The sequence below is a fragment of the Erythrolamprus reginae genome, chromosome 10 (genome assembly GCF_031021105.1).
Source record: "Erythrolamprus reginae isolate rEryReg1 chromosome 10, rEryReg1.hap1, whole genome shotgun sequence".
Taxonomy (NCBI): domain Eukaryota; kingdom Metazoa; phylum Chordata; class Lepidosauria; order Squamata; family Dipsadidae; genus Erythrolamprus; species Erythrolamprus reginae.
Window position 1 is genome coordinate 15,390,821 of NC_091959.1, and position 17,996 is coordinate 15,408,816.

General features: G+C 43.9%; 1 protein-coding gene across 4 annotated transcripts in view; it reads right to left on the reverse strand.

Moving 5' to 3' along the window:
- Window positions 1-17,996, reverse strand: part of DPP8 (dipeptidyl peptidase 8) — a 41,126-nt gene that overhangs the window by 7,209 nt on the left and 15,921 nt on the right. For all 4 annotated transcript variants that reach the window (XM_070762298.1, XM_070762302.1, XM_070762301.1 and 1 more), the window contains 9 exons: window positions 15,497-15,597; window positions 13,031-13,208; window positions 11,488-11,647; window positions 9,101-9,180; window positions 6,944-7,096; window positions 5,315-5,450; window positions 3,792-3,937; window positions 2,414-2,560; window positions 109-261 (listed from right to left, as the gene is read on the reverse strand). In XM_070762298.1, coding sequence (XP_070618399.1) covers window positions 109-261; window positions 2,414-2,560; window positions 3,792-3,937; window positions 5,315-5,450; window positions 6,944-7,096; window positions 9,101-9,180; window positions 11,488-11,647; window positions 13,031-13,208; window positions 15,497-15,597 — 1,254 coding nt within the window. The remainder of the gene's footprint in view (window positions 1-108; window positions 262-2,413; window positions 2,561-3,791; window positions 3,938-5,314; window positions 5,451-6,943; window positions 7,097-9,100; window positions 9,181-11,487; window positions 11,648-13,030; window positions 13,209-15,496; window positions 15,598-17,996) is intronic.

A 17,996-nucleotide genomic window follows, 5' to 3' on the forward strand; every position in this document is an offset into this window, starting at 1 on the left:
GTATGATGAGGCGTTTGTAAGACGAGGTATCACTGTACTGGAATACTGCTACACATCCACATCATATCTGCATAGAGGGATGGAATGGGCTGTGTTAGGAGAACCAACCTTAAAGATCTCTGGCCTCTCCAGCAAAGCCATCAGCGAAAGAAATCCACCATAGGACCAACCATGAATGCCAACTCGGTCTAAATCGATGAACTCGTATCGGGAAGCCAAATACTGTAAGCCCTCCACTTGGTCACTGATTTCAATTTGACCCTGTTGGGAGAGAGGGAAAAAAACAGGTATAGGTGGAAAATATCACCCAATGTATAAATTATAGAATAACACAAGTTAAGGCAGGAACTGGACATGGCTAGTTTGATGAAAAGAAGGACCAGGGGAGACATGATAGCAGTGTTCGTTCTTTCGTTCGTTCGTTCCTTCATTCATTTTTTTAAATAAACTTTATTGATTTTCCATAAAAATTGACAAACATACAAACAAACATTTAACATGAAATTGGGGTTACAATTCCCCCGCTTGTCATAGAAGTCAAATTTCCTTACAGAAAAAAGAATACATTGTTAATACCTTAAGTCAACATATTAATTTAGATGAAAAGAAGAAATTTTATTCAACCTTATATTAAAAAAAACTTCATAGATAAACAAGATAAAAAAAGAGAAGGTGAATCATTGCGATACATCTACAATTCTCACATAAGTTTTGCATTTAATTTTTCTTCTTATTTATCCATATATACACCTTATTTCAAATCACATAGAATTCTGATTCCTCTTGGTTATTTAATCGTCTTGTCGTCATATCCATCTCAGCGCAATCTAATATTTTCTTAGTTTGTTCATTCATTCATTCATTCATTCATTCATTCATTCATTCATTCATTCGCTTGCTTGTTTGACTTCTATGCCACCCAATCTCGAAGGACTCAGGGCGGCTTAAAATAATAATATAAAAGGAATACAAATAAATACAATGGAACTGGAAAAGGTGCAAAAAAGGGCAACAAGAATGATCAAGGAAATGGAGCCCCTCCCTTATGATACCAGGTTGCAACGCCTTGGTCTCTTCAGCCTTGAAAGACGGCGTTTAAGGGGTGACTTGATCGAAGTGTATAAAATCATGCATGGGATAGAAAAGGCAGATAGAGAAAAAATTATTTTCTCTATCACACAATACTAGGACAAGGGAGCACTCCCTAAAGCTCACGGGTAAGAAAGTGAGGACAAATCCAGGAAAATATTTATTTACCCAGAGGGTCCTTGGTTTATGGAATTCACTTCCAGAAGAGGTCATGACAGCTGTCAGCCTTGATAGCTTCAAGGCAGGATTAGACAGATTCATGGATGCCAAGTGTATCGGTGGTTATTGAAACGGATGTCCATGTGCTGCCTCTATGTTGGTTGAGGCAGGCAGGATTCCCTTGAGTACCATTTGTTGGGGGTCAAGGGAAAGGGAGGGTCTTGCCTTCTCTTTCTGCTCAAGATCCTCATGGACAATTGGTGGGCCACTGTGTGACACAGAATGCTGGACTTGATGGGCTTTGGCCTGATTCGGCATGGCTCTTCTTATGTTCTTAGATACCGAACAATAAGAAGAAGTTGAATATAATCTAAAACTATAAAACCCCGTATTAAAAAAATGAAACCAATTAATTATAAAACAGTCATAATCCCATACATACATGCTATTCATACAGTGTGGCCTTTTCAGTTGTTAGTTCATGCCCCCCCCCCCGGCCTGCCGGCAGAGCCAGGTCTAAGTGGCCTTCCAGAAGGCCAGTAGGGTGGGAACAGTATGTATATTGGGGGGTAGTTGGTTCCATAGAGCTGGGGCGGCCACAGAGAAGGCCCTCCCCCATGGTCCCACCAAACTGCATTGCTTCGTCAACGGGACCCGGAGGAGGCCAACTCTGAGTGCTCTTATTGGTCTCCGGGAGGTATGTGGCAAGAGGCGGTCCCATAAATAGTGTGGCCCTGAGCCATGTAGGGCTTTATAGGTAACAACCAATGTTCCAATATCTCAGGGGTTGCCACAAAGAAGGAGTCAAGCACCTGAGGGTAGAGCAAGAAGTAATGGGGGGAAACTAAGCAAGGAGAGAAGAAATTTAGAACTAAGGAGGAATTTCCTGACAGTTAGAACAATTAACCAGTGGAACAGCTTGCCTCCAGAAGTTGTGAATGCTCCAACAATAGAAGTTTTTTTAAAGAAGATGTTGGATAGCCATTTCTCTGAAGTAGTATAGGGTTTCCTGCCTATGCAGGGTGTTGGACTAGGCTTTCAAGGTCCCTTCCAACTCTCTTTCTTTCTTTCTTTCTTTCTTTCTTTCTTTCTTTCTTTCTTTCTTTCTTTCTTTCTTTCTTTCTTTCTTTCAGCATTTGCTACCTCCATTCATGAGACAATATACCATCTTATATTTGAAGGCGCCTTCAAAGGCCAGGCCCCGGTGGCAGGAACCTCGGTTGTCCAGCACCACGACTACATAGCCCAGGGAAGCCAATGTGTTGAGTCGTAAATATTTGACCCCTTTAAAGCGGTTGTTTACGAGTTGCACCTAGAAGGAGACATATCAAAGCATGATCATCCTTGTTGAACAAACAGTAAAAGACAAATATAATCACATCTTGGACTGGTATTCTTTGGAAATTCAGATTGCGGCCAAGAACCTAAGAAGTATTCAAATACAGTGGTCCCTTGACTTTCGCGGGGGATATACGTTCCAAGACTGCCTGCAAAAGTCAATTTTCCGCGAAGTAGAGATGCTCCCTTCCTTCCTCTCTTCCTCCCCCTCCCTCCTCCATTCCTGGTTTTACTTACCCCCAGAACCTGCATGGGCAATGGGGCAGCAAGCTGGGGGTTTTGCTACACTCTAGGGCAGTGATTTTCAACCTTTTTTGAGCCGCGGCACATTTTTTACATTTACAAAATCCTGCGGCACACCATCAACCAAAATGACACAAAATGAGACTCTAAGACAGTACATATTATACATGTTATCCCCCTTTGTGTGTGTGTTTGTATATACACACTCTTGAACCATTTCCAGAAACAGCTGAGGGCTGGGGGGGGGGGTTCCCTCTCTTATTCTTTGGGTGCTTTTTATCATATGCTTTAAATCATGAGTCACTTTTGTTTCTCTCTCTTTCCTTTCATTCTCTGCCTCAAACATTTTCTCATTTCTCTTTTTTCTCCCCTTTTTTCTCTCATTTCTCTCTCTTTCTCCCTTCCTCTCCTTCTCTCTCTCTTTTTCTTGCTTTCTTTCTCTTTCTCACTCACTCTCTTTCTCTCTCTCTCTTGCTTTCTTTCTCTTTTTCTCTCTCTCTCTCACACACTCTCTCTTTTGTTTTCTTTCTCTCTCTTGCTTTTTTTCTCTTTCTGTCTCTTTCTCTCTCCCCTCTCACGGCACACCTGACTATGTGCTGCAGCACACTAGTGTGCCGTGGCACACTGGTTGAAAAACACTGCTCTAGGGTGCAGGTGGTGGTGGCAGAGGCTAGAGCGGAGGCCGTGGCGGCAGGAAGCGCAATCTGGGCAGCGGCGGCCGCCAGAAGACACATAGGTCGCCAGACAGCTGAGAGGGCTGGCGGCGGCAAGATTTATACCAGCGGCATGGGTCCCGTGAGCTGCCAAACAGCTGAGAGCCCTGCGGTGGCGAGATTAGCGACAGCGGCAGTAGCAGGATTGTGTGGGCCACTGAGCAGCAGAGATGGCCCAGCAGCGGCAAAATCGGCGGCAGCAAAATTGGTGGTGGCAAATGTGGCTGAAGCACAAAGATGAAGACTCACCTGTGGGCCCCCATAGATGAAAAGCACTGTGGGGTATTTCTTCCCAGGTTGTAAATGATGGGGCTTGTACATCATCCCATAAAGCACAAATCCCGAGGAGCTCTCGAAAGAGAATATCTCCGGTGGGACGTAATCTGGGAGGGATCCTGCAGGAAGCCCAGAAGGCATTGTCACGGAGAGAGACAGAAAAGAGAGAAGGAGAGGGAGGAGGGAGAGGGAGAGAGGAAAGGGGGGGCAGGGAGGAAGAGGGAGACAGAGAGACAGGGAGGGAGTGGGAGGGAGGAAGAGAGAGGGAGAGAGGCAGAGGTGGAGGGGAGGGAGAGAAAAGGGGAGAGGGGGAGGGAAGGAAAGGAAGGGGGAGGGGGAGGGAGAGAGTGGGAGAGGGAAGGAGAGGGAGGCATAGAGGCAGGGGGAGGGAGGAAGAGGGAGAGAGGGGGAGAGAGGAAGGGAGGGAGAGAGTGGGAGAGGGAAGGAGAGGGAGGCATAGAGGCAGGGGGAAGGAGGGAGAGAGTGGAGAGAGGGAGGCGAGGGAGAGAAAAAGGGAAAAGCAGGGAGAGAGGGAGAGGGAGGCATAGAGGCAGGGGGAGGGAGGAAGACAGAGAGAGAGGAGAGAGGGAGGCAGGGGAGGAGGGAAAGAAAAAGGGGAAAGCAGGGAGAGGGAGAGAGGGGGAGAGAGGAAGGGGGAGTGACAGAGAGAGTGGGAGAGGGAAGGAGACGGAGGCATAGAGGCAGGGGGAGGGAGGGGGAGAGAGGAGGGAGGAGAGGGAGAGAAAAAGGAGAAAGCAGGGAGAGAGGGAGGAAGGGGGAGAGAGGAAGGGGGAGGGAGAGGCAGAGAGGGAGAGAATGGGAGAGGGAGGCATAGAGGCAGGGGGAGGGAAGAAGAGGGAGAGAGAGGAGAGCAGGAGGAGAGGGAGAGAAAAGGGGGAAAGCAGGGAGAGAGGGGGAGAGTGGGAGGGAGAGGCAGAGAGTGGGAGAGGGAAGGAGAAGGAGGCAGGGAGGGAGTTGGAGGGGAAGGAAGAAAGGGGGAGGGAATGAGAGGGAGAGAGAAAGGGGGAGGCAGGGGGGGAGGGGGGAGAGAGAATGAGAGAGAGAGAGAGAGAAAGAAAGAGAGAGAGAGAGAAAGAGCACTGGTGTTAGATTTTGAGCAGCTTTCTGGTTGGTATAATATCCCAATCCTATCTGCAGGAAGTCAGATTTAAATTGGGAGCAAACTGGCTTCAAAAGGCTGAAATATGGTACATAGGACAAATGAGGCATCTGAATTAGGTCTCAATGCCCCTTTCTGTAGTTTCAGGAGGTCCAGAAATGTTTTCCACTAAAAAATAAATTCCTTTCCTTTTCCCCTCTTCCTTCCTTCCTTCCTTCCTTCCTTCCTTCCTTCCTTCCTTCCTTCCTTCCCCTCTCCCTTCCTTCCTTCCCTCCCTCCCTCACTACTTATCTCATAAAAACAGAATGCCCCTGAGCATTGCAAGCCCCACAGCAACCTGAGCATTCTTCCTAAATCGGAAACATGCACGATCGACCTGCAGAATGCAAAAGGGTGGCCCAGAATTCCTTGTCCCTTTGAGCAATTCCTTCTTCCAGTCCGGTCAGCTTGTAGAGGGAGACCTGGTGGGGGCATTTCTGGTTACTGAATTTAGATATAACCATGTTGCAATCCTGCAAAAAAGAAAGACAAATCATACCAGACCCTGAAGAACCGGTAGAAGAAATTTTGAGTAGTTCGGAGAACTGATAAATGCCACCTCTGATCGGTCCCCAACCCCATCGATTCTCTGCCTCTCCAGAGATTTTACAGTATCCTTCCCCTGCCACGCCACCGCGCCACACCGCGCCCACCAAGCAACGATCCACAGAACCGGCAGCAAAATTTTGTTGAAATTCTCTACTGCTGTAGACCACACTACATAGTTTATACTACTATGGCGTATAAACAATGAGTTATAACTTGGATCGCTGGCTGGGGAATTCTGGGAGTTGAAGTCCAAATATCTTCAAGTGGCCAAGGTTGGAAACACTGCATTAGAGGATCGCAAAAGGGGATCATAGGACCCCAAGACACTGCAACAGTCATAAAACATGCCAGTGCTTGAATTTTGATTATGTGACTACAAGGATGCTATAATGGATGAAAGTGTGGAAGATGGCCATAAATTACTTTTTTCAGTGGTGTTTTAATTTTAAAGGGTCACTAAATGAGTCAAGGACTAGCTGTACCAAATTTATGGTGAGCACAGGACCTTCTCAAAAAGATAATTTTTGGGCATCCTGCTCGATCCACAGCTCACATTAGAGAAACATCTTTCAGCCGTGGCGAGGGGAGCTTTTGCCCAGGTTCGCCTGGTGCACCAGTTGTGGCCCTACTTGGACTGGGAGTCACTGCTCACAGTCACTCATGCCCTCATCACCTCCAGGTTCGACTACTGTAACGCACTCTACATGGGGCTACCTTTGAAAAGTGTTCGGAAACTTCAGATCCTGCAGAATGCAGCTGCGAGAGCAATCATGTGCTTCCCTAGCCATGCCCATGTTACACCAACACTCTGCAGTCTGCATTGGTTGCCGATCAGTTTCCGGTCACAATTCAAAGTGTTGGTTATGACCTATAAAGCCCTACATGGCACCGGACCAGAATATCTGTGAGACCGCCTTTTGCCGCACGAATCCCAGCGGCCGGTCAGGTCCCACAGAGTTGGCCTTCTCCGGCTCCCGTCGACTAAACAATGTCGGCTGGCGGGACCCAGGGGAAGAGCCTTCTCTGTGGCAGCCCCGACCCTCTGGAACCAGCTCCCCCCAGAGATTAGGATTTCCCCCACCCTCCTTGTCTTTCGTAAACTTCTTAAAACCCACCTCTGCCGTCAGGCATGGGGGAACTGAGACATCTCCCCTTGCCTATGTAGTTTTATGTATGGTATGCTTGTGCGTATGCTTTTTAAATAATGAGGTTTTTAGGCTTTTAATGTTAAACTGTTATTTTAGACTCTTAATATTAGACTTTTTATTGTATATTGTTTTATCACTGCTGTGAGCCGCCCCGAGTCTGCGGAGAGGGGCGGCATACAAATCTAATAAATAATAATAAAATAATAATAATAAAGCTCCCTCGTAGACCGACCCTTTTCAAGATGGCATGATAGATTAGGATAGTGTACCTGACTGACGTAGCAAGCATGTGAGAAACCACGTTCGGTCAGTCGCTGAATTTCCCCAGGGTTCTCGTAACTAACGACGTATAAGTGGTGTTCCAAAGGAGAATCTCTTGTACCTTCAAAATATATCAGTTTGTGAACTTCATCCACCCGGATCTGATTAAAAAAACAAAAGCAAAAAACAGAGGTGACTCATGTTTCATCCATCAGGGTTACTCAAGCAACCATTCAGTTGTAGCTTTATTGCCGGACAAGGAAGTTAATGCAGAATTACCTATTGCAGGGGGTCTCCAACCTTGGCAACTTTAAGCTTAGAGGACTTAAACTTCCAGAATTCCCAAGCCAGCAAAGGGTAGGGATGGCTGGGTGGGCTACGTTCGGTGTATAAGTTTTCACCCTCTTTTGGGGGGCGGTGGTAAAAAGGTGTGTTAGAATAGGATTGTATTATAATTATATATCTGGACCTCTAGCATAAAAATACTCTTACCCTGATTCTATAACCCAGGACAGGAAGGGCACTAACTTGCCTAATCTGCCTTCCTGGCAATTACAACAGGGAAACAAAAGGGCTCAAATAAACATTTCACAAAGTTTTCACCACTCCGGACAGGATAGGATCAAAGGGGGGGATTTACATTGCCTGAAGCATACAACAGGAGGACAGGGTGATTAAGGAAGATTAGTGAGATAAGGCAGAAGGCTTCAGAGAAATTAGGTGTGAGAAACATCTGCTCTTAGGAAGTTTCTAGGAAATTGTTTCTTGATATCTATGGGAAAAGGAAGAACTCAAAAGATACGTTTGAAGTTATGTTGTTGGATGTATCATTTGACATGTATATGTAATTATCCCCCATTTCCTTATGTTCCCAAATAAAAAGGGGTACATGGCTCCACACCATGTCACTTCACCCAGAGAGAGACAATGTGTCCAAGTTTTCTTTCTAGGATTTGCGTTCGTGAGTGACCCCACACGGCTGGGTTGCACTTAGCCCCTTTTGAGGACATTGTTTTCACTAGGGACTTTGACAGCATCCACAATTATTGGCTGAAAATTAAAGGATGGATAAAAGATATACTGCAATTCGATTTAGAATTAAAACCAGAGACCTATCTTCTAGGGCAATACATAAAATCTAAATACTACCTGATCATCCATATTAGAGATTAGCCTATGCACAATGTGGAAAGATAATAACCTCCCAACAGATAATATGATTATAAAGAAACTTATGGATTGCACTGAAATGTCCAGGCTCACTTTTGAACTACAAAATAAACAAGAGAAAGACTTTTACACAATTTGGGAAAATCTGTATGAATGGCTTGAAACCAGAAGAAATAAGTAATAAACAAGTAAATAATATATGGATATAATTGATAACTATAAAATAACACAATAAAATGTAAACAATTGATATATGGATTAGATAAAGCAACAAGGAGATACAGTAGTACCTCTAGATACGAGCTGCTCTACATGCGTGTATTTCAACATACGAGCCACAAGGGGAGAGACATTTCTGTTCTAGTCCCGAGCTCAAATTCAGGATACAAGCCGAGTGTCCACTAGGTGGCGCAAGAATCCTTGCTTTTGGTTATCTCGGAGGGGAAAAAAGTTATTTGTTCCAGATACGAGATGCCTCGAGATACAAGCTCCCTTATGGAACGAATTATGCTCGTATATAGGGGTACTACTGTATATAGAGTTTGCTTTTGATTCATCGTGAATGCAAACAAAATGGAAATGATGTACAATGTAACAATTTTCCTTTCTTTTTCTATTTTCTTTTTATTCTATCTTCTTTTCTCTCTCTTTTTCTCTCTGTCCATCTTTACATGTTTGCAATAGTCGTTTACTATTCTTTTTGAATTGTATTGTTTTTCTATTTGTGAATAAAAACTTAAAAAAAACATATGTAAATGTTTTGATCATATCCCCCCTTTCCCTTCTTTCCTACAGATTGAGTTAATTAAGTCTTTCCCGACAGCAATTAATTAAGCCCTTTCCTCATTTTTGTAGCCCGTCTTTGGACCCATTCAATTTTATCAATATCTTTCTGTAGTGAAGTCTCCGGAACTGAACATAGTATTCCAAATGTGGTTTCACCAGCTCTCTATACAGCAGGGTCACAACCAAAGGTAGCAGATCAAGCAGCTTACGTTTGAGCCGTGTTGGCCAAGCACTTCCCATTCTCCACTGGTGAGAGGAAGCTCTTCTTTGACATGGCATAAGAAGTCACCTGCAAGGAGATCAAAGTAATGGGAGTCCACTGGGGCTCTTCCTCAGCTCAACTAAGCAACATCATTTCTGAATGCAGGAGAGGCACACAAGAAATTGGAACACCATACAAATTGTTAGGACTCTGTTAGGTTGGGTTGGCAGTATATCGGCTGCAGGTGTTGCAGACCACCACAAGAGGGAGCTAGAGTTCATAGCTTATTTCTCATATATATATACCCACTAAAACCCTCATTGTGTATTGGACAAAATAAATAAATAAATAAATCTTGGGCACCCATCGTGTTGTGGTTAGCTCTGGCCCTGCTCCTGCCCCAAGGACTGCGGATGTGGGGGAGACATCCACATGCTGCAGGCCTGTTTTGCCCCCAGTGGAATCTGCTGATGAAGGCTCCTCTGACCAAGAAGACATGAGTGACAGGGAGGGGGAGAGTGTGGCAGACAGCTCAGAAGGAGATCAATTATCTAGCTCCTCCTTGGATTAAGAACAAGAGTTAATGATACAGCCACGCATGCGGAGAGCGATGCATAGGCAACAACAACTGAGAGATTATTATCAAAGAAAATGAGGCCACCTGTGGTTGGGTGGGGCTGTGGTGATTAGTGAGGCTGCTATAAAGAGCAGCCTGTGGGTCTGGCTATTGTGGAGGATTATCTGATCGTTGTGTTTCGTGACTGCTTTACTGACTTTGACCTTATGTGTGCTGATTTTCCCCCGCTTTGAAACTAAACCAGGGCAAAGTGTGTTTCACTTTGTGAAAGAAGAAGGACTGTGAATTGCCTCACAGCTGCAAGCTAAGTATCACAGAACTGATAAGGGACTTGTACAAATTACCAGTTTGTTTGGAGACCAGTGCTCTTTGCTATACCAAAAGAGGGCTTGGTTTAAGTGAATTTTCATTATAAAGAACATTGTTTTGAATTTTCAAACGTGTGTGTGTCTGAAATTTGTACCTGTGAATTTTTGGGAGGATTTTACCAGAGAGCCCGACAGAACACATTGCAGCAGCGTTCATGCCCTTAGCATTCAGCTAGTCTATTATAGCACACACTTTGCATTTGGAAGGAAATGGAATGAGGACGCACATCTCTAACCTTCCCCACAATGCCAGTCGATGATCTACTGACCACTGGCACTGCCCGTTCGCTTCCCCTGGCTTCCTGCTACACGATAGTACAGTAATACCAACTTCCCCCATGAACATGGGGGAGCTACGTGTCTTGTAACCTTACTTTCTGGATAACCCTCGTATGTCAAAACTGAACAGCCCCCTCTCAACAGAGCGGGAAGGATAGGGCATCATCTATCTCCAAACTACAACCTAGTCCTTTCAGTAGTTCCAAGAAGGCTTCACACCCATTTGCACGACTCAGGTGGCCCTGCGGACACACGTAAACCTCCAAGTAGCCTCTGTGACTCTCTAATGCCCAGCTGTCTAGATTAGAAGGAATATAAATCCTTCCATTTCCCCACCATCCACTCAGAGCTAAAGAATCTTTTGGATGAAAAGCTAAATTCTTCCAAGAAAAACCAGAAACTCCACTTGTTTCTTGAAAGCAAGCATCTTTAAGAATACAGTGTTCCCTCAATTTTCACGGGGGATGCATTCCGAGACCGTCCGCGAAAGTCGAATTTCCGCAAAGTAGAGATGCGGAAGTAAATACACTATTTTTGACTATGAACAGTATCACAAGCCTTCCCTTAACACTTTAAACCCCTGAATTGCAATTTCCCATTCCCTTAGCAACCATTTAGATTATTACTCACCATGTTTATTTATTAAAGTTTATTAAAAAAACATTTATTAAAGGCAGACAAAAGTTTGCCGATGACATATGACGTCATCGGGCAGGAAAAACCGTGGTATAGGGGAAAAAACCGCGAAGTATTTTTTAATTAATATTTTTGAAAAACCGTGGTATAGATATTTCACAAAGTTCGAACCCGCGAAAATCGAGGGAACACTGTACTGTGCACATCACTTCTTAGGCTGATAAAAGATTTGGCAGTTAGCCATCTTCAGAAAAGACAAAGGCCTCCACACCTCTATAGTCTCACTGCCTTATAGGGAGTCCTCAATTAACAGCCACCATTGAGTCCAGAATTTTGGTTGTAAGTTATTGCAGTCATTAAGCGGGACACCATTCGACATGACTCCCTTTTTTTTCAGGGCCACTCAGTAACTCCGAATGGTCAGTTAAAAAATGGTTGTAAATCGAGGAATACCTATAGTGAATTTGAGACCTTCTGCCTGCACACCTAACTTTTTCCATTTATTAAGACAAAGAAGCCAAACAATGGGGTTACTTGGAATTGGAAGTCCCCCCGAAGATTGTCGGTGTCTGCTCTCTTTCAAAACGGTGGAGATTTTGTACAGATGTCGGAAACCCGTTTTGCACTCGGAGGCAAAGATAAATTCTATCACATCCTCTTGAGTTTGGGGAAAAACATGGAAGATATCATGGATCTGCAGAAATAAAGAAGAGCAGCCAGTCAAAATAAAGACTAGGAAAATTTAGGAGGGTTAGTTCAAATGGGTAAAGGAGATCCCCTTTACTTACATAGAAACATAGAAGTCTGACGGCAGAAAAAAACCTCATGTTCCATCTATTCTGCACTTACACTATTTTCTGTACTTTATCTTAGGATGGATATATGTTTATCCCAGGCATGTTTAAATTCAGTTACTGTGGATTTATCTACCACGTCTGCTGGAAGTTTGTTCCAAGGACCTACTACTCTTTCAGTAAAATAATATTTTCTCACGTTGCTTTTGATCTTCCCCCCAACTAACTTCAGATTGTGTCCCCTTGTTCTTGGGTTCACTTTCCTATTAAAAACACTTCCCTTCTCTGTGGCGGCCCTGGCCCTCTGGAATCAACTCCCCCCGGAGATTAGAACTCTGCCCCCACCCTCCTTGTCTTTCGTAAACTACTCAAGACCCACCTATACCGCCAGGCATGGGGGAGCTGAGACACCTTTCCCCCAGGCTCTTTGTATTTTATGTTTGGTATGTATGTGTTGTTTGGTTTTTAAATATGATAGGGTTTTATATGCTTCTTTTTAAATATTAGATTTGTTTCGCTATAATATTGTTTTTTATTATTGTTGTGAGCCGCCCCGAGTCTTCGGAGAATTATTATTATTATTATTGTTGTTGTTGTTGTTGTTACTTCTGCTGCCTGCCAGCTGCCTGCAATTTGAATCTCACCAGGCTCCAGGTTGACTCCATCCTTCTCAGGTGGGTAAAATGAGGACCCAGATTTTGGGGGCAATAGGCTGACTCTGTAAACCGCTTATAGAGGTCTGGAAAGCATTGTGAAGTGGTATGTAAGTCTAAGGGTGATTGAAATTACTATTTAGCTCCTGGGCTCTGTCTAAGTTAACCAACTCTTCCTTGTTGATTGAAAAGCTTTCTTATCAAACTTCATTAGCACATTTATTTATTCATTCGTTCATTCATTCATTCATTCATTCATTCATTCATTCATTCATTCATTCATTCAATTTTTATGCCGCCCTTCTCCTTAGACTCAGGGCGGCTTACAACATGTTAGCAATAGCACTTTTTAACAGAGCCAGCATATTGCCCCCACAATCCGGATCCTCATTTTACCCACCTCGGAAGGATGGAAGGCTGAGTCAACCTTGAGCCGGTGATGAGATTTGAACCGCTGACCTACAGATCTACAGTCAGCTTCAGTGGCCTGCAGTACAGCACTCTACCTGCTGCGCCACCCCGGCTCTTTTCATCCCCTCTATATCTCTGGACCCCTAGTCCATGACATCCCAACAATTCCAAAAATCTAGAACCCTTTAGCAGGGCTACCCTGAAGGAATACGTCCTTACGTTTATCCAGATGTCTGTTGTTTCTTCATAAATGATCAAGGGGGTAACGGAGCCAGGCACAGCATCGATCAATTTCTGTTTCTCCATGGCGTCGTCTTCCACGGGGATAAATAAGGCTGGGGGAATCAACGCAATCTGCAGCCGTGTTTGAGAACGATCGAGCAGGATGGTCCAGGCGCTGTGCAGAATGGAGCATGAATCAGAAAAGAAGAAAGGGCTTCCACCATTACAATAGGACTTGACTTTTTATCGCCTGGATCTGAATTGACGGACAAGGAAATTCTTTAAGTTATGGGGCTTCAATGACTGGAGGTATTCAAGAAAAGACAGAACTGGCTGGGCTTATTCTCGCGCTGGGGGCAGTGTTCCCTCTAATATTTTTGGGGGGTGGGCGGAAAAGTATAGTGTCTGAGCGGCAGTCCCTTCGGGACTGGGCGGCACAGAAATATTAAACAAACAAACAAACAAACAAACAAACAAACAAATAAATAAAAAACCCACCCTGTTTTGCCTCAGAGAATTTCAAAATAAAATGCTGTACTGTGTGTCTATAACAGTGAGCTCATAGTAGGGCAACTCTATCAATATCAAAATGCCACTTAAATAGTTGAGCTAGTTTCAAACTAGATTTTGATTTTCTTTCTCTCTTCCTTACTCCCATTCTTTTTCTTTCTCTTTTCCTTCCTCTCTTTTTTCTATCTGTTTCTCTCTCTTCCTCTCTCTCTCCTTCCCTCTCACTCTTTCCCTCTCGGCTTCTGGGCAGGTTTGGAAAACTCTGAGTTGATGATGATTTTTAAGTGAGCAATTGCTCACTGCTCAGCTTAGAGGGAACTATGGCTGGGGGTAGGCAGTAATGGGCAGCCAAAATTTTTACTGCCACTGTGGGTGTGGCTTGTTTTGTGGGTGTGGCTTGATGCTCATGTGACTGGGTACGAGTGGCTTGACGGACACGTGACCAGGTGGGAGTGACTTGAACGATCATCACCGTTCAAGTGAACTGTCAAATCCTCGACTTACAACCTTACCAGTGTCTCTCTCTGGGGTAACAATTTGCTTTGCCTTTCCTATGCTCTCCTTCCTGGGTCGCCCCTGACTCAGGCTGGGTGGCTGGGCAAACAGGTGCCAATCAGCTGTTGAGAAAAGAGGGGGGAGGAAATGGGCCCCCTGCAACACTTGTTGGTGCTGGTCTCCCTGCCGCTTTCCGAGGAGGAGGAGGACGGGAGGGGGGGATGGCCAGGTAAAACTGGGCACACAGCTTCATTTCCGCCGGTGCAACTGCGTTTCACCCCATCCTGCCTGCTGCCCTGCCTATTACTGGATGCAATCCCACTGGAAAAAAGGTCATCTGGCTCTGCAACACCAGCGACACCTCCCTCCAGCCTTTGTCCAAAATGTCACGCTGAGATTGCCAGCCAACAGAGACTTTCCTTAGTTAAAGTGTTGCTGTGTTTCTTTATTTTCTCTGATCACCCCCCCCTCTTACATCACTCCCACAATCCTTATCTTTCTCTGTTTCCTATATATATATCCGCTTGCTTATGTGAGCGAGCACATTCTAATCTAACCTTCTTGTGTGCTTGCAGCCATGTTTTCGTTAGAAGCTGCTTGATAAAGCGCAGCTGGCACAATGAACTTATTACTGTTTATAAAATAAAGTTTGTTTTCACTATGGTTCCTGCCTGCTGAAGTCCTGCTTTAAAATCCATCCCCAACACAAAACCCTGCACCAGGAAGCTGAACCCCAAGTTGGAATTTCCACCCCTCCCATCCAACTCACACAAAAAGATCCCAAAGGGAGAGATTCTCTGCAGCAACACAAATGTTCATTGCACGCATCCGGCCCTGGGGCCATAGTGTGAGGATCCCTGATTTAGTATACAGTGTTCCCTCGATTTTCGCGGGGGAGGCGTTCCGAGACTGCCCGCGAAAGTCTAATTTCCGCAAAGTAGAGATGCGGAAGTAAATAACACTATTTTTGGCTATGAACAGTATCCCAAGCCTTCCCGTAACACTTTAAACCCCTCAATTGCAATTTCCCGTTCCCTTAGCAACTATTTAGATTATTACTCACCATGTTTATTTATTAAAGTTTATTAAAAAAAATATTTATTAAAGGTGGATGAAGGTTTGGCGATGACATATGATGTCATCGGGCAGGAAAAACCATGGTATAGGGGAAAAACCGCGAAGTATTTTTTAATTAATATTTTTGAAAAACCATGGTACAGACTTTTCGCAAAGTTCGAACCTGCGAAAATCAAGGGAACACTGTAATATAAAAAAATGCAAATAATTTTTCTGCGGACCACCAAAATTTTCTCACGGACCCCCAGTGGTCCACAGACCATCATTTGGTGCCCGCTGGACTAGAAAATCTCTAGGCTCCTTTCCAACACAAAGATGCTATGAACCATCAGAACAGCTCAATCCAAAGGTGAGCAAATGGAGGAAATATAAAATACATACTATTTCCCCCCTTGTATCCATCCTGCTCTGGCGATATATTCTACTCCATCGAATAAGATTTCAAAGGGTTGGACCAGTTCTTTGTCAACAGCAGCCAAAATCTTCAGGGAAGAGGGGAGATCACTGATTAGAAAAAACTATTAACACCTTTCTCCAAAATATAAAGAGATCTGGATGCAAAACAAATGAAAAATAAATTCTGGATAAATAATAGAACTTGGCCATAATATCTTTCCAGGAATCTTCACAGGTTTCTTCTTTTTTTTTGCATTTTTTTAATTGGTTTAAAATACAGTGATACCTCGTCTTACAAACGCCTCGTCATACAAACTTTTTGAGATACAAACCCAGGGTTTAAGATTATTTTGCCTCTTCTTACAAACTATTTTCACCTTACAAACCCACTGCCGCCGCTGGGATGCCCTGCCTCTGGACTTCTGTTGCCAGCGAAGCACCCGTTTTTGCGCTGCTGGGATTCCCCTGAAGCTCCCCTCCATGGGAAACCCCACCTCTGTACTTCCATGTTTTTGTGATACTGCAGGGGAATCCCAGCAGGGGAATCCAGTAGTGCAAAAATGGGCACTTTGCTGGCAACGGAAGTCTGGAGGTGGGGTTTCCCAGCGAGGGAACCCTCAGCAAAATCGCAGCATCGCAAAAACACAGAGGTCTGGAGGTGGGGTTTCGAGGACTTCAGTGTTTTTGCGATGCTGCAATTTTACTGATGCTCCCTTCGCTGGGAAACCCCACCTCCGGACTTCCGTTGCCAGCGAATCGCTCTTTTTTTCGATGCTGGGATTCCCCTGCAGCATCGCAAAAACACAGAAGTCCGGAGGTGGGGTTTCCCACGGAGGGGAGCCTCAGTGGAATCCCAGCAACGCAAAAACGGGTGCTTCGGCTGGCCAAAGTTGTGAATTTTGGGCTTGCACACATTAATCGCTTTTCCATTGATTCCTATGGGAAACATTGTTTCGTCTTACAAACTTTTCACCTTAAGAACCTCGTCCCAGAACCAATTAAGTTTGTAAGACAAGGTATCACTGCATATATATACACAGTTACAAAAACAAAACAAAAAGAAAATAGACAAAAAGTAAAACACAACAAGACTAAACAAAACACATTCAGACAAAAATAATAATAAATTATAATCATAATATTAATTAATTACTTATTTAAGTACAATAAACAATATTGACTATAACAATAAACAAATAATATAATACAGTATATATTATTTAAATTCTCTTATAAGGAGGAAAGTTATAAGTCATCTTCTCTGAAATCGAATTATTTTCTGGTGAAGTATACAATCGGTATCTACTATTATTTCTTTTGGTTATCCATCTATTTTTAAATCTTCACAGGTTTCATAGTTCGCAAGGCTCTTAAGAGGCTCCCATGATGTTAATTTTGAATCTTTAGGGCAGGAAGGGTCTTGTAACCAAGCCCCTAATCCTACTTCTCTGCTTTCTTTGGAGTTTCCTCAGCCATACATAGCAGCATAATCTGCTCCCTCGATTTTCGCGGGGGTTGCGTTCCAAGACCGCCCGCGAAAGTCGAATTTCCGCGAAATAGTGGTGCGGAAGTAAAAACACCATTTTTGGCTATGGACAGCCAAAAACTACCCCCACGCAGTGTTCCCTCTAATTTTTTGGGGGGTGGGCGGAAAAGTATAGTGTCTGAGCGGCAGTCCCTTCGGGACTGGGCGGCACAAAAATAATAAACAAACAAACAAACAAACAAATAAAAAACCCACCCTGTTTTGCCTCAGAGAATTTCAAAATAAAATACTGTACTGTGTGTCTATAACAGTGAGCTCATAATAGGGCAACTCTATCAATGTCAAAATGCCACTTAAATAGTTGAGCTAGTTTCAAACTAGATTTTGATTTTCTTTCTCTCTTCCTTACTCCCATTCTTTTTCTTTCTCTTTTCCTTCCTCTCTTTTTTCTATCTGTTTCTCTCTCTTCCTCTCTCTCTCCTTCCCTCTCACTCTTTCCCTCTCGGCTTCTGGGCAGGTTTGGAAAACTCTGAGTTGATGATGATTTTTAAGTGAGCAATTGCTCACTGCTCAGCTTAGAGGGAACTATGCCCCCACGCACCCTTTTTCAAGGCAGCGCAAGGAGCCGGGTTTGAAGTTGGGGGCGGGGAGCGACGAAAGCCATCATTCCTGCTAAACAAATAATTCTTTCAACACTGTCAAACTATTTATACTAACTCTGCACTACTATTACTACCTCTTTTTTCTCATCATTCCTATCACCCATTTCCTTCCACTTATGACTGTAGAGACTGTAACTAATTGCTTGTATCCTTAAGATTTTTATTAATATTGATTGTTTCCTCATTGCTTATTTGCCCCCTATGACAATCATTAAGTGTTGTGCCTCCTGATTCTTGACAAATGTATATTTTCTTTTATGTACACTGAGAGCATATGTACCAAAGACAAATTCCTTGTGTGTCCAATCTCACTTGGCCAATAAAGAATTCTATTCTA